Genomic DNA, 17,227 nt, shown 5'->3' with positions numbered 1-17,227 from the left:
CTGGCATAGGTATAGGTCCACCCCCACCTCTACCGACAACCTCTTAGCAGGTTTCGATTGGTGTTGAAGATGTTATTTCCACGTTGACAGCGGTGGTCCCTCCTCCCTTCTTTCTCTCTTAAGCTCTCTCTCCCTTGGTCTCTCTCTCCCTCCCTCCCTCCCCTTGCTTTTGTGGCTGACGGAGACCTGACTTTGCTGTGCAGACGCTCCCCTCTCTCAGCATCATCCCGTCTTTTCTCCCTCCCTCTCTTTTTTGCTCTTTTCTGTGCGCTACAGTCCGCTGATAAGGAGCTCTCGGTCCAGATGGGCAGCAGCTAGAGCCGCTTGGGCTGTCACTGCAGACCAAAGAACATTATTATCTCACCTGTCGCTATGTTTGCCTCTATTTGGTATGCTAAGAAGCTAGGGAGACGACTTGTACAGAACAGCCGGAAAGCTAAAATGCTGAACGACAAGGTAGGTTCACCGCTGTGCGTGCTTTACTGATTTACTTTGGGTTGACAAAACAGGTACAGAATACAATTTCATGGCAGATCTGTGTGACAGACACATCTGCTGAGCACAGCTTCAAACACTAACGCATCCTTTGATGAAATCATTTTCATGAAAGGTGTTGCTTTTTATAGTCAAAATGTATGCTTTAGGCACTGCTGCAGCAGGTAGTGCTACTACAATTCACCTGTTGATTAATAGTGTTGTTGACATCTGTGTCACTGATGTGACTTTAGGGGGTAAATTAGTTGACTTTGCTCAATTGCGTCCTTTCTGCCTCATTTGAGGGGAATAATGAGCAATGAGGGACACAGACCCTGTTGCCTCTAAAGCCAAATCTTGTATTTTGACCCTGCCTATGCACAGGGGGACTCTGAAGCTCACTCCATCTCAACTCATTTAGCACAACAGCAGATTCAGTCTTCTGTCTCTGAGTTTTCTTCATCTTTTAAGTCATCTGCCTTCAGCACAGCAAAGTTTTGACACTGCAGACACTGCTCTCACAAATTCAGCAAATTCTCCCGCTGGAGTCCTCTGATAGATTAACCTGACTGCAAATGTACTATACTGACAGGACAGTGAGCTTTTCTCAGTTGCCTATGGATACACTTTTTGTTTTCTCACAATGATGCTGTTTACACTCATCTTCAAAAGAGTGTGAAGTGTATTGCTGAAGGTCTACAAATACTGAAGTGTCTGAATGTCAGGGCCTAAGGCTGGTGATAATGGTCTGTTGAGAGTCTACTGGAAACATTTTCTTGAAATTGACGGTAGACATTTTGCTGACTCCTTAACTTCTATTTAGCAACACCATCCAGTCAAAATTTCACACAGACTAACATTTGGCCTCATGACGAGGGCAAATGTGAAATATGCTGTGGATATCTATATGTTTGGTGACCCACTAATCATGTGAAAAAAACATTCCACTTGGAAGGAATTTAATGAAATTTACTGAGCACATTCCGGAACCCTTGGATTTAACTGAACCCATAGCCTCTCCTGCCAGTCTCTGGACAAACTTTAAAACTTTAACTCCAGGACCAACAAACGTGTGCCCTTTACCTCTTGTAGTGTGACATTATCAAAGATCAGCGATCTGACATCTGGGACGCTTCACGACCACGACACAGAAAGTCTAGCGTGCCTAGTGTGACATGTTCTACGATGTGTTCCTTGACATTGGCCAATAGGAAGAGAGCGCGCTCTCTGGCGCACATATGTAAACATGACAAAAAAGGAGAGACGCTACAGCTGCTGTCTGGTGGAGGAAAGTTACACACAGTCCCCATAGTGGCTTTTTTCATGGCGGGGATCTCCCGGCTTCCGATCTCCCGAGTTATCTGTTTCTCTTCACTTTGACCACTGACAAGCAAAGGAAACAGGCCACGCCCTCCTATAGCCACAATGGCTGCACCTGATTGGACGAACGCTACATATGGGGCTCCCGGATTTTTACGGAAATAGTTCACCGAAGCGTGTTTCTGAAAACATTTTAAGCAAGAAATGAGCTATGCAGTTGCTAAATCTGTATTTATTTTAGATCGACAACGGTCAGTTTAAAAGATTTTGGTGAGTTTTGGAGAGGCTGCTGCTCCACAATAGCGTCGACCTATGAACTTGGCATGATCTTCACGACAACACACCGTAATCGGTCTGGGGGCTGGTTGGTGTCATACTTGTATTGTTGCCACTCTTCTGTCCAAGACACAGCAAGAATTTTTGGCAATATGTCTGTCTAGTCTGACATAGTGACTGTTAAGACAAAAAAATTGTGTAGTCTGATCCTGGCATAACTGAACCCATAGCCTATCCTGCCACTCTCTGGACAAACTTTAAAACTTTAACTCCGCTCCTGCTCAGGCAGCACTATGGGATGTGTTTAGCTCAGCTGCACATCTCTAGGGGCTGCTAGTGTTACCCTGCTTTCCTACCAGAGACGCAAGTGCAACTTTGCACAGAGCAAGTTCATCAGAGCAAGTCCATCTCCTCTGAAGTCTGACCCCGACATATACTGACCTCCATGACACCCATCCAGTGGCATTCAGGTATCAACGGGAGGTCTTAGGATGGCACCAATTTCAGAGATGGGAGGAGAAGTTATTTTGTGATTCTTTAGTAAGAAAATGTCATGCACGGGAGAGGATATCAGAGGATGAGCATCACCAGGGTGGAATAAATATTGGGACTGTTTACATTTCAGCGTAGTGAAATGTAAACTACATGTACTACTACATGAATGATTCATCTTATTATTGTGTCATGCACACAAAAAGTATGCCCAGCCCAAATGGGCTTACAAGACACTAATAAACCTTCTTGTCTTTTTTGCAATGCTTTAGAAACAAAAGTCGCCAACTTAACAACCACTCCATTTGGTCATCATCAGAACACCAGAACATTTCAGGATTTTGAACAGACATTTCATGTAAGATGGGTGTCCTTAACTCATCATAATAAGGATATATTCTATGTATGTACTTTACATATTAAAGCTGCCCACTAGCAAGTCCAATCATCCTGTTGATCACTGGAGGCTGCATTCTTCTGTCAGCCAGCCAGTGGTAGCTGAACAGCATCACAGTTTTACACTTTGAATACCTCTATTCTTGCTCAAAGGCATCCTGACAGCAGTTTTGGCCACTAGCCAATTTTTTGACCTGTACACCATCTGGGGGCCTCGGGTTCCTTCCTTTTGACACACTTTGGCCATCGCAAGTGTGATCTTACAGCTTCCACTGTGGGCTGGCTCTCCATTAATTGCAGCATTAATCCTACTCATTATACTAGCTACGCACATAATCTGTGACCTGCAGTGTGTGTGCCAAGGCCACATTCACGTGAAGAAAAATCTGTGTGCTGCCTAGCAACGAATGTTTGTGTGGGTGTGCACTTCCAGTAATGGAAATAATATATTGAGATAATGCATTTGCACACAGATGATTAGCAGAAATATATGTATATACCCATTGAGCATACTATTGAACTGCTGTATACATGTAAATGTAAATGGACTGTGTTTACGACTACTTAAAGCACTTTTACATACAGTAGTACAGGAACCTTTCACCATTCACACACATTCGTACACTGTGGCCGAGGCTGCCGTACATCAGCTAAACATTCACACTCATTTACACTCCGATGGCGCAGCATCAGGGGCCATTCGGGGTTCAGTTTCTTGCCCAAATAAATTTTGACATGGAACCGCATGGCCAGGGATCGAACCACCAACCTTTAGATCGGTAGGCAACCGCTCTTACCATCTGCTGCCCCGTACATCTAATGGTGTCACTGCGTAGCCTATTCCATTTAACTTCTCCAACTTTGTGACATAACTTGCTGTACAGCAGAGACTGTTGAGATCTTTCAAATCTTTAGAGGATGTATCAATACAGTAATATTCTGTTTTTAAGCAAAATTAATACTTGAGCTGTTTTTAATGTGTATATATGTTTTTATTCATTTGAGAAAAATAAAGATTGGAGGTGTGAGAAGTTTTGATTGTAGAATGTGTAGCACTCTTACCCGTCTGCATGATGTCTTAAGTAAATGACTGCTGGTTGGATTGTGTGACAAAAGGTGATGGAGCCGTGTGGGTATGTGCATGTGAGTGTGTACATGTACTGTATGTGTTTGTAGTCATGCTTAATACTCTGACAGAGGCATTTGAGAGTATCATTCTGAAACTGCGTAATTTTTCATCTAAAGATCATAAATGACCTGTCACAGCAAACGAGACTAACAGTGAAAAGAACGCTATTTTTATATAGTTTTTATTAATGCACAGAATGATTTATGGCAGGTAGACGGCGCTACAGTAACACATTCTGATGGGTCACAGATTTCGGTGTAACACCGGTAAAGCCTGTGTCAGTGTATCCAGCCAGGTAAAATGTAGCATGAGATTTCTTTTTATAGGCGTAATTGTATTTTCGTGTTATTGTAGAAGTTATCTGCTGTAGTTATAGCTGATACTGGGGCAGGACCATCACAGGAAAGAAGGAAATTAAATGAAGAACTAAAAGCTAAAAGGGAAAGTGAAAGACGAGTCACAGCTCAGTCGGGTTTTCAACAGATGGAGATAATTACGGGATTGTAAATTATTCAAAAACGTCCCCAAATCGGCCCTCAGGTATGTAATATGTCTATTTCATTCATGAAATAACTTGACAATGCGCGATGTGGTTGTACGTCAGTAGCCAACATTAAATACGCCCCCCTTCTATTTAGCGCCGACATTTTATTCTTTTTATCCAGGCTAAGGTACCGTATGCAACACTGGAAATGCAACAATGCATCTGTAACTTATTCTCTTATTATAAATTAATGATTTTCTGTCTGAACCAAACATTCATCGCAACTATATGACCTCCCGGTAACGCTAACTCAGAAATCTAAGTAAACTTGTTGTCTTTGAAATGCCTTTTCACCAACTACTCGGGAAAGTGTTCCTCCCTAATTGTTATTTTTCAATACCTCTAGAAAAGAACCCGTAGTCAGAAAACAATATAGATCTGATGCCCTGCTGTTGAATCAAACTATTGAATAAAACAAGTCATTTTCAGTATCAGCAGAATAGTTTCTTTCTTGGTCCTGTGAGCTGTATCAGTAATATTTCCTTTCTTTTCCTTTCCTCTCCCAGGACAATTTATTTCCCCCGCACAACTTATTATTCTGTTGTGATTAAAACAGACAGCTCGTCTGTAGCAGAACAAGTCTGTGCAACAGTGCTTTCAGATCAAATTGGAAAAGAACTCTTTTCAATTACTGTATCTGCACTATCCCACGTCCCATCTAAATTTAACGCTGTTGAATTTCCTTTTTTAAAGATCCCTATTTCTACTGCAGACTATTACTTTTATAGTCAAAGACCCAGAGAAAGTTATTAATTTCAAAGTTTCTCTCAGAAAATGTTTTAAAATAATTTGAACACAACTTTATTTGTAAAGAAGCCTAAAGAGTGGGTCATGTGTAGAGTTACCGTGTAGCACGATGTCCATGCAGGCTTTATACTGTCTCTCTGTACATGATATCAGTATGCATGTTTCCAAAGAGTCTCAGTTAAAAGCTGTTTCACAGCAATTCAGTGCACATATCATTATGTAGTACTAGTATTTCGGTAACAAAAGAGCAACACAATGGCAAAAAAAGAGAATTGAAGGGCTATATCTAAAATTGGACCACAGAAATCAGGTTATGTTATGGTCAGTGAGATGAGCAAAGCAGTGCTAGTGAAGTAGGGAATGAGTCACTGGCTGACATGAAGCAAAGGATGCGTTTTGCCTGACCAATCCGGTTATGCCCATTAGTATGATGTATCCTGTTTAAATTGATATCACAGGTACTGTCTGCGTTTAAAGCTGTTTCTGGATCAAAACTGGACACTAGATGAACACTAAATAACTAAAGACTCGCCAAATGATTTCTGTAGCTCCAAATGATGGGCTTCCTGTAATGAGCTATTATGATTATGATTATCAAAGAACCAGTTTGCTTTTCCACAGGCTAAAGAGCCGGCACAGAGCCAGGTCTTACGTCACTGTAGACGTCTCATCTTTCCCAGCATCGTTAGCGCGGCGGCGCCAAACACAAACACACCATCAACAATGGTGGACGTTGCTTTGCTATTAATGTTCATGGCTTTGCGGACCTACATCGGCATCCAAACTCGGCGAATCCAACGTGTTCGCGCGGCTCGCCTTTATAGTGCAAGAAAGCAGCTTGTTTTCTCCTCTGACCACTGCTGTTGTTGTTTAATTGCGTCCATCGTGTTTATCTGCTAATTCAAAAATGGCGGTCACAAGTTTCTGTTAGTCTTGTTGGTCACGGTAACCCCGCCCCCAGCCGCTGACATAAGCGGTTCTTACTTCTGGCCCAGCAATGATTTAATGCTATTTAAGAACCACTTTTACTGGTTCTGTTTCTGTTAGTCTTGTTGGTCACGGTAACCCCGCCCCCAGCCGCTGACGTAAGCGGTTCTTACTTCTGGCCCAGCAATGATTTAATGCTATTTAAGAACCACTTTTACTGGTTCTGTTTCTGTTAGTCTTGTTGGTCACGGTAACCCCGCCCCCAGCCGCTGACGTAAGCGGTTCTTACTTCTGGCCCAGCAATGATTTAATGCTACTTAAGAACCACTTTTACTGGTTCGGAGCTGGTGCTTTGGTGGTCGAAAAACAAAGAACCGATTTGAAACTAGGCTCTGGCTCCGAACCAGCACCAGCTCTGCCTTGGTGGAAAAGGGGTATATGAGGACTTGGACCCTCCGGTTCCCAACCCAACTCCCTACAGACTGAGCTACTGCCTCCGCCAATAAGATGTGACCTCGTAAGCCCTGGGCCTTGCACTCGCAATCTTCGGGTCTTAAGGCCAGCGCTGATCTCAGTGAGCTATTGCACAGATGATATCACCTCAAGAACAACAGACATACAGTAGGCCTGAGGCCTGTACTACAAAGCAAGATTTGGGGTTCAGGTTCAATCCAGGGTTTTGTGTATCACAACGGTGGATCACTTGTTATTAGGTTCAATCACCGTGGTAACTTATGTTGAACACCTAACCTGCTTGGGAGCAGGTTATGTTGGAGATCAGAGATCAGCCGGTGTAAAAGCACCGCCTACTGACCAATCAATACTCGATTGATAATGGCGTCACCGTTCTTAGAAGACCAGGCGGAGCTCGGTGGGCAGAGAGAGAGAAGCGCGCTCATAAAAGTTAAAACATTTAAAGACCGACAACCTCGTTAACATTCTCTGATGGGTATTTTTATGAAAGATATGGATTTTCAGCGGAGGGAATTACGTATAGGCTATTTTGTCGGTTTCTTGAATGTGTTACCAATGCCACACATCGGTTTGAATTATATTTTTATATATTTTTTTATTTTCTCTCACGATCGCTTAATAATAGGCTAAAGCAACGAGTTTATGGAAAGCGAAAGTGTAATTATGGTCAGATCTTGTGCCTGACTGATGGGGAAGTTTTTATTTATTATAGTTAGCTCTTCTTATGAAAAATATGCAGCTCTGGTAGAGTGTTTGCGATTGGTCATGCTGTGCAAACATCGCCTCTTTTATGTGAACACGCCACTGGATTGGGAAACCCTGGGTTGATTGAACTAGTTGTTAACCACCGTCGTGACACAGCTTATGAGGGACCGCGGTTCTTAGGTGAAGCCGGGTAACTCGAATAAATCCAGGGGATGTTGATCTGGATTCATAGTACAGGCCTCTGGTGTTTGTTCAATCTTATTGTATAGTACCCTACCATATTAACATGTTATCACTTACATATAAAGTCATCTTCAAATAACTTAAATAATAATTTATTAGTAATAGTAGCCCCCTAACTCCTTTAAACATGTATTGTACTGTGGTTTGACTTGTATTCTCAAGTCAATGGAGGCTTTATTTCTCTATTTAAAGTCTTCCGCGTGGCCTATGGGCTAACATGCATAGCTGCAACATTCTCAGTTTGATTCTAGCCAGGAATCTTTGTTGCATGCCTTCTCTCTCTAACCCTGTTTCCTGTCTTTCTCTGTACTAGTATCAACTCTCCAATAAAAATCTAAAACATCTGTTCATACTATATGAGCCCAACAGTCTTTCCCTTCCTCTCTGTCATTTTGTCACAGGGTAAGGGAGAGCTATTGAGGGCTACCTGGCTCTCCACTTCAAATAGTAGCTTGCTCTCCAAACACCCCAAATTAATCTGTCACGACAGCTGTCCACAGCAAACTCTGCTTTATTTCAAAGGGCTTAGCCTGGATCACAGCATCCCCCACAGCTGTTGAATGGCTGTCTGCTGTCAGAGATATCGTAATTACAAACTGAGCCCACACCATTAAGCCAACAAAGTAGTACATAAATATGACGGGAGGGTTTTGTAAAGTACTGGAGTTGCAGAGATGTAATTACTTAAAATATATTGTTTTACAGCAGGAAGTCATTGAAGGTCTCAGAAGCCAAAATTGAAATTGGCAAAAGTCACAAGTCTTAATGTATGATGTGCACTTGAAGGCAGCATATGCTGCATCATTAGGGTGGGGAGAGCAGGGAGCTGCTGTATCCAAACACTACAGTATGCTTATTCTTTGAGCAGGCAGTGTCGGTAATCTGCTGAGAAAGGCTCTTTGTGTAAACAAACTGCTGAGATTGCCTGTACAGCGCAGCAAAATCTAATCTATGAACATACACTGGAATGTCTGTAGCCTGGCTTTAACTGTTGTGGCAGTGTGAGTTGGATTTGAAGCAGCTATGTCTCAATGTGAATGGTATGGTTCATGTTTAAAGGGGACATAGTGCTTTTCCGTATTTTCTGTCATATCTACAATGTTATAATGTTGGATTTTCACGTAAAACGTGGCCAGAACTTCAAACAATGAGGTAAACTTATTTTAGAGAAATCCCTGTGAGCTAAAACGTTTTGATTTCCAACTGTTCTGAACTCTCCGGTTTCAACAGTTTTTTCTACTCTCGTGTTACGCAACTCTAAGCCGGCCTTCTATGATTGGTCATCTGCTCCAGGTAGGCAGGACTGGAGTGTTTTTTTTTTTCTTTTTCTTCAAGCTACTGCTTAAAACGGTGTTATCATTGTCACTTGGAGCTACATGCTAACGGCTGTAAAAGATGTCATCTTGGCTGCCAATGTTGTTAAATTTCCCCCAATTTCAGGTCACATTACTGCTGAAACATGTCCGATTGGGTAGTATTTGGTTCAGAAGCCTTTATCTGCCTTTATCTATCTTGATGGTAGAAAGTGCTGCTTCGTTCCATTAAAATCTAACGTTAGCATACTGCTAACTATTAAAGTGATGGTTCGGAGTAGTTTCACCCTAGGGTCCTTTGCACCATGACCTCGAGCCAAACACCCCCCCAGAAGCTTTTTTCAGCTGGGTCGAACATTGGGAGAGTTAATGTAGCGTAGCGTTATCAGCTGAATAGCTTAGCACAGGGGCTAATGGACCCAGGTTTGTATCTCGTAAATGACCCCACTAATAATGCCCGAAATGATACCAAACTTCTACACTAGTACAAATAGGTTATGCATTCATAAAACGATGGATTGTAAAGTTTGTAAGTACACCAGAAGTTTATGTAAATAACACTTGCCTGTTGGCTTCTCGTCTCTGCTGCTGTTGCTACTGAGTGCTTAGAGCCGTCTACAAATTACAACACCAAAAAGAGATACAACAAAAATATGTATTAATTTAATGATTAAATAAGATAATGTCTCCAAACTTACCTCAATTATAACTTGTCTCCTGCTAGTTATAATACAGCATTTACTTTAAAAAAAAAAAAGTTAAATTAATAAATATTTTTGTTGTATCTCTTTTTGGTGTTGTAATTTCTAGACGGCCCTAGCAACAGCAGCAGAGACGAGAAGCCAACAGACAAGTGTTATTTACATAAACTTCTGGTGTACTTACAAACTTTACAATCCATCGTTTTATGCTTACGAGATACAAACCTGGGTCCATTAGCCTCTGCGCTAAGCTATTCAGCTGATAACGCTACTCTACGCTAACTCTCCCAATGTTCGACCCAGCTGAAAAAAGCTTCTGGGGGGGTGTTTGGCTCGAGGTCATGGTGCAAAGGACCCTAGGGTGAAATTACTCCGAACCATCACTTTAAGTAGCTGCATGCTAACGTCAGAGAGCTGTAATCTTGGATGCCAATTTTGGTCATTTCTCCCCAAATTTCTGTCACATAACTGCTGGGACATATCCGGTTGTGTAATATTTGTTTTAGAAGCCATACAAAGTCCTGCTATATACTCCGTTGCAGTATCTCCAGCTACTGAGTTACTAGGGAAACATGCTGGCCAATCAGAGCAGACTGGGCTTTTTCGAGAGGAAGGATTAAAGAGACATGTGCTCCAACAGAACGTCTCATAAAGAGGGTGAATACAGGTGCAGCAGCCATGGGCAGTATGAGAATCGAGATCAAGTGAACATTAAAGCATGTAAACATGTTCTAGTACAAACAAAGTATGAACCTGAAAATGCTATATATATAATAGTTCCCCTTTACAAAGTTTTCACAAGGTTCTTCAAACACTTACCCACTCATCACCATGAACCACCCTGTTCCTTTCTGGTCTTTGTTAGCATGGTGTCCAACTGAACAGGGGTTGTTGCCTCAGTCATTTCAAACTGGATTTACAGTCAACTGAACTCACAGAAACCTAAAAGAAAACATATATTTTCTTTTGCTCTTGCTTGTCTTTTTTATTGAGTACATATTGTATCATATCATTACATACTGTGTACAACCAATCAGACTGTATTAGTAGATTGTCAAATAGGTGATGGACAGCTGAGTACCAAATGAATTGTTAGTTGTTAGTTAATAATTTCTGTCCTTTATCTCTATCTAAGATTGATTTTCAAAAAACACTGGCACATTTTAAAGCCTGACCTCGAACTGTCATCCACCTCTTTTTCTAACAAAAAGGGGTAAAAACATAACGGATCACTTAGTCCGTGCCAATTCTTAGCACAATAACAGTGTCTGTTAATTAATGTTAATTAAGACACGCTTGCACCCTCTTCCCAAGGCCAACTACCGCTGGTTGCGCACAGTGCAATAACACTATATAAACGGATCATTGTTCCTACCCCCACACAGACAAAACATTCCCCACCAACAGCATCGTCACTTCCACACACATGATCTATATCCGTGGCCCCCAACCTTTTTTGCACCACTGACTGGTTTAATGTAAGACATATTTTCACGGGCCGGTCTTCAAGGTGGGCGGGTAAACACGACAGAATAAAATGATACGAACAGCATGAATATTCAGCCTTGATTTTCTTCCAAAACACGGGCAGAGTTGTTGTCTTAAACATATTTTTAAGTCCACCGTCATTTGTAATCTCCAGCAGCTGATCTTCCTCTCGCACGGACAAGCTCGATTCACCTGGTTTGTTCAGAAATAATCAGATCCATTCCTTCGCAGTTCGCGAGTCTTTGCTGGTTGGAAAGTAACGCTCAAACTCCTTTGAAACCAAAGACAGGTGATCCATCACCAGCAGGGAGACTGAAGGCCCAGGCTCAGTCTCTTCCAAAATCCCAGCTAATGTTTGTAAAATATTCCTCTGTCCACTCGCCGTCCCCACATTTCCAGTTTGGCTTTAAATGCAGCTACTTTATCTGCCAATTTGAAGACCGTTGTCATTTTCCCCTCAAGTGACAGATTGAGTTCATTGACTGAATATGTCGCACAAGTAAGCGAGTTTTGTGACCCACTCCTTGTCACTGAAATGTCTCAATCTCTGCAGTGGCTCTCGTAACTCAAACACTCTGGTCAGCGATCTCCCTCTCGATAGCCATCTTATTTCTGTGTATAAGAGAAGGTGTTTGTGCTCTGCATCCATCTCCTCACAAAGCTGCTCGAATAAACGGGAGTTAAGTGCATGTACTCTGACGTGGTATTTACTTTAACAACCTCATTCAATACGCTGTTAAGTCCAGGTGACATTTTTCGGCTGGCCAGCATTTCTCTGTGAATGACACAGTGCGTAGACTCCCATCCAGGTGCAAACTCCTTAATCCGAGTAGTTAAACCAGAAAGCTGCCCAGTCATGGCAGCAGCTCCATCCGTGCATATGCCGACACAAAAGGACCAGTCCAGTTTTCCTGATATGTAATCATCCAGTGACTTGAATAGTTCAGCGGCTGTGGTGTTGGTTGGCAACAATAGTGCACATAACATATCCTCATGCACATCCTCCTCATAAAGATATCGCACATAAACAAGTAGTATTGCCTTGTTCTCAATATCAGTAGACTCGTCAACCTGGATTGCGTACCACGGCGACTTGTTAATCCTTTCCAACAATTGCGCCTCAATGTCCTCCACTATTTCCTCAATACGCCTAGTGACGGTGCTAGCTGAAAGAGGCACTTGTGCTATCTTTTTAACTGCAGCCTCTCCTGGAACTTTAGCCACTAAGTATGTAATTTGTTGATGTGGTGGCCCTCAGCAATTGCTTCTGTCCTTTGCGTTCACATTTTTTTCTTATAACTCGAATAACTTTTGAAGGCTTCATTGGCTCATTTGCTAGCTTGTCGCCACATATTATGCAGAGCGGGCTACAGATTTATCACCTGTTGCGATAAATCTCTATTTTAAGTAGGACTCCTGGTATTGTCTGTTAAATTTCTTTGTCTTTGAAGTTGTGTGCTCCTCTTTTGTCTCCTCCTCCGCGGGCCTTTCCTCTGAGCAAAGACGTTTGTTTCCTCATTTTTTAGCAAGTTTGTGGGCTTCATTGAGCGGTAAATATCACGTGACATGTTTCAAGAGGAAGAGAAGGGAGAGAATCCGGTCATTTTCCCAAATAAGATACTGATAATCTGATACTCAATTAAACGGAAATAATGTTATTTACTTTTGGGGAACACTGATCTATATGATACACTGTCCCTGTGGCTTTGAATATGTTGGGAAAAACCACCAGAAAATGAAAACAAGGATCAGTGAGCACTAAAACAGAGAAACGATCGGGTTTATCCTGTAGCTGTACATTTCAACGATGCTCACCACGACATTGCCTCATTAAGGTTCTTTGGCATTGAATAGGTCACCCTACCACCCTCGGGTGGTGACCATGACAAACTACTCAAACAGCATGAGGCCTACTGGATTCACACTCTGCAAACATTGGCTAGGGGACTTAATGATGAATAAATCTTTTGTATTTTCTTGATTCTGAACATGTTTTCTAATTATTTTCTGTATATGCCTTTTTAACAGTCCTGGATACATATGAATATGCAAATATATTATCAGGAGTATATTATGTGTCCTGTTGATTGTGTCCATGTATGCACTGATGCCGCATTAATCTTTTGAGGCCCTGATGGTTTTTTGTACTTGTATAATAGTGTGGAGTTTTGTAAGCAATATTTATGATGTTGACTTTTTCAGTTTTTCTATACATTTTAGTGTTATTTAACACAGAAAGTAATGTAAATTATGAAGTTATTGGTACCAGCAGGTTTAGGAAATATGTCTGTCTATGAATGCTTTATATAATTTTTTGTGTGTATTCATTCTACAAAAAATCTACTATAGATTTCTCTGGTATGATAAGTATTATTATTGTTACCATAGAGAGTGTTGTATTTAAGTTTAAGCTCTATCTATAGTAATGGATATGTAAATGAATGTTATGTATTCATGCCTGATTTCATGTGGAAGTTGTTGATTGGTGCACAAAAACAGTCACCTCCTACAAAAGATGGCTTCTCACGATGTAACACCATTTTCCTGAAGATGTTCACGTACCGAAACGTTGCTTATTATTAAACTTTATATTTTTTGCAAGTTGACAGTGTGCGGGAGTTTCTTTGCAGTAGTTTTGTATCTCTAAAAATATCAAACATTTGCTGATTGATGCTTCACAAATTCTACTTGTCATTCATCATACTTGATATTTTTGAGACCCCCTTTTCCACATACCTATTCTCTCCTCTTCTGCCTCCCTTTTTCACTTCCATGCTCATGGATTAACTGGCTCTATTCCCAATCTCTCTCTCACTCACTCTCTCTCTCTCTGCCTCTCTTTTACTCTCCTGTGGTTGTTACGCTCACGATGTCCCGGTGGCAAAGCAGCCATCTGCTGCATGGGAACCAGCTTCTTCAATAATGGATGTGCACTCCAGTAGCTTTTTAGCCAAGTGGGTTTTTGAGAGGGCCGATGTCAAGCACCTGGAGAACCGAGTGACATAGAAACGTAGCAGTGTGTGATGGTGTTTTCTGTTGGACTCTTTATTTTTAAGCCCGTCAACATGTCTGCTGTGAGCAGAGCACAGTGTTCACATTCTGCTAACCTTGTTTAATATGTAACCTGCAAGTTGTTATCAGTGTCACGCCAGGCAAGTCTAATCCTGCCCTTATCCAGCACTGAAGCAGAGAGTGTCGCTGCTTCCAGGCAGCCAGGGCCCGCGGTCTGAGTTGTTCTAACATCCACACATCCTCCTGCAGCCTGATCCACCAGGAAGACAGGCAGGGAGAAAATGAGTAAGGCACATGAGAGGCCAGTGTGTGGGAGGGAGACGGTCATGGGCTGCGAGAGAGAGAAGAGGTCATTGACAAATGAGCAAATGAAATAGACAGAGATCACAAAGTGAGAGAAGGAAGAATAGGAGACAAACAGGTAGATGAAGCCGCTCATCTCAATCTTTTATGGCTGAACCTCTCCTCTCTGATTGCTCCAATCACAAAAGAGTGAGACAAAAGGTTAAAGCTGCTCTATTCTGAGAATTGTTAATTAGCCCCAAGCCAGTGTTCACCATTGTACCAGTATTTGATTTACCTCCCACTGCAGTAACTGTGTTGTTTAATCCATTTGTTTTTTGCTCATTGTGGTGTGTTTGTGGCATGGGCCACTGTTGCTCCACCTCTTTTCCTGATGTGCTCCATTGATCTGTCTCTAATCTAGTTTTGGCTTCCTGACAGAGCTGACTTCCCTCAGGCATTAATTATGCCTCCATGTAAGTTATATCAGTGGGCTCCAGCACCCAGCACTCTTCTCTGTCTAATCCAATCGGATCCACGTCTGTGGCCCAGCCACTGCAGCTCTCACCCAATCAGATATATTGAGTATGTGTCGCAAGTGTTTCCCCTGGCTTACGCTCTCCTACAGCCATCTGTCCTCGACAGCTCCACTACATCCATTGTTCTAAAGTTCTCCTGTGTAAAGAATGCACTTTGTTGCTGGTGCAGAGCCTCTTATCCACATGAACTTCTTCTCATGAATGAGAAGCTGATTTTGAAAACAGTATGAGCCGGTGTCTAGAGGTACAGCTGATCCATGTTTTTTTTTACTTTTGAAGATGTGGGAAATGACTGAACTTTTTTGTCTTCGCCGGGATATCTTTACTGAAACAGGATGCCTGGTTGGTTGGTTGTAGAAGCTGTCTGAGCTGCTTGGTGACCTCTGTCAGTCAGGGTACATTTGGATGTAAAACCAGGTTCAAGATGAGCTTTATGGTAAAGCGGCGGTGGACCAGCATGACGAGCAACTCATCCCTGGACTACACTGTCCATGGAGGAAGTGTTCCAAACCTCCTGTCCCCTGTCCGCTCCGAGGACCTGGGGACCCTCAAGAAAAGACTGTCCATGGAGGTCCTGCGAGGCTGGGCCCCAGACCTAGGGAGCCTGAGTATGGGGCTCAATCTCAATTTGAGCCCAGTGAAATGGCCCTCGCTAGTTACTGTCTGCAAGTGGAAAAAGACCCTGACAGAGAAGCTGAAGAAAAGACACTGTGACATTGAGGACGTATCACAGGTTAGAAAGCTTGCATGTGCCAGAAGCTAGGAGACTGATTGACACCTCTGTGTTGGAAGGCCTTCATTATAAATGTTTAGAATGTTCAGGCTTGAATGTTCAGGCTTTTATTGCCCTTTTCTTTCAAGCCCTTTAGCTAATTAATGACAGATTGGCCATGCCTTGTATACAACAATGTATTTGTAAGATACCAGCACACAAGTTTGACTTATTCAATCTGTATTTAACTGAATTTGAATCCCACTGAGATTAAGACTCCTCTTCAAGAGCAACCTGGCAAAGAAAGCAGCATCGAGATAAACCAAAGATGCAGACAAACAAAAATAAAAAGGCAGCAGTTGAGTCTCATAGGGCAACGCTTTTAATCTTGACTAAAAAAAGATAGCTCCTTAAGGAGTCTGTCAAAAGATCCTTCATTGTAAGTTTAAAATCTGAGAAAGCAGCTACATATACAACAATAATGAAACCATCCACCGCTCCTCTGATTTTACAAGTTCCATTTCTTATATGCAGTGTAATTTGAAATGGAGCTTTCCGTCCAACAGGTTCCTTAAATTTATGGAATTCATTAGATTCAATATTTCCTATTAGACTTGCGTGGTATCAGTTAATGAAGTAGCTGACTGGTGATCTATCACGTCAATAACCATTGGCTTTTTAGGTTTCCACTGAGTTTATTTTCACTGCTCTCTGGGTTGTGATATTAATCGCATAATGATGCCTATGATTCAATGTGTTCAGTATCTTCCACTTTACACTGGAGATTGAAGTTTAAACTATGGCTCTTTCAGTTAGCCGAGGGAGAATAAGGAAATATGTTTCAAATTAATATTTTTATTGATATTTGTCACTGTATACAATATGATACAATACACCACACTAGTGGGCTGCCGGGCTGTGCGTTTCTCAGCAGGCCTGATTCTGATTCATTGTCAGTTTACACTGAAATTCATTTTGCGTTTCCGAGCAGCCCTGCTCAAAAAAAAGAAAAGGAAAATACACACAGAGTTAGACAAGTTTAACAATGACACATATAGTACAAAGATGAAGACATATCCTCAGCCATGACAACGAAACATGTTTCATGATAGCCTCGGATCCAGATCGTAATCAGCAGCACACTGATTTTGGTTTAGCAGCAGGATAGACTGATGTATAAAAGAGTTCTTAAGCCTGTTGTATCTAAACGAAGGGACTCTAAATTGCCTGTTAGATGGCAGAAGTTGTTATTCAGAGTTTAAAACACACATGGAGTCAGAAGAGATGCTGTTAGCAAGTCTGAGCATGCTCTTCTTGTGGGCTGCTTGAAAGGAGTGTGCAACAGGTTGAGCAATGATCTGGCACAAACTTTGAGTTGATTATATAATTTAGTTTTAAGTTTAGCAGATAGGCTGTTGAGCCAGGCTGTGCTGCAGTACAGCATGCCACTCAC

General features: G+C 41.9%; 1 protein-coding gene across 34 annotated transcripts in view; it reads left to right on the top strand.

Annotated features, from left to right (window-relative positions):
* The window catches only part of dlg2 (discs, large homolog 2 (Drosophila)), a 245,639-nt gene that overhangs the window by 143,088 nt on the left and 85,324 nt on the right, over positions 1 to 17,227 (top strand). The window contains exon 1 of one of the 34 annotated variants that reach the window (XM_039778387.1): positions 286 to 456. The exons of 32 other annotated variants lie outside the window; for them this stretch is intronic. In XM_039778387.1, the coding sequence (XP_039634321.1) occupies positions 373 to 456 (84 nt within the window). In that variant the 5' untranslated portion in view covers positions 286 to 372. Of the gene's footprint in view, positions 1 to 285; positions 457 to 15,187; positions 15,796 to 17,227 lie in introns of those variants that run through there. One more of the 34 variants, XM_039778384.1, reaches the window with a different exon arrangement.

Source organism: Perca fluviatilis, chromosome 16 (genome assembly GCF_010015445.1).
Source record: "Perca fluviatilis chromosome 16, GENO_Pfluv_1.0, whole genome shotgun sequence".
Classification (NCBI taxonomy): Eukaryota; Metazoa; Chordata; class Actinopteri; order Perciformes; family Percidae; genus Perca; species Perca fluviatilis.
Note: the sequence above shows the minus strand (reverse complement) of the source record. Positions and strands in the feature narration are given on the sequence as shown.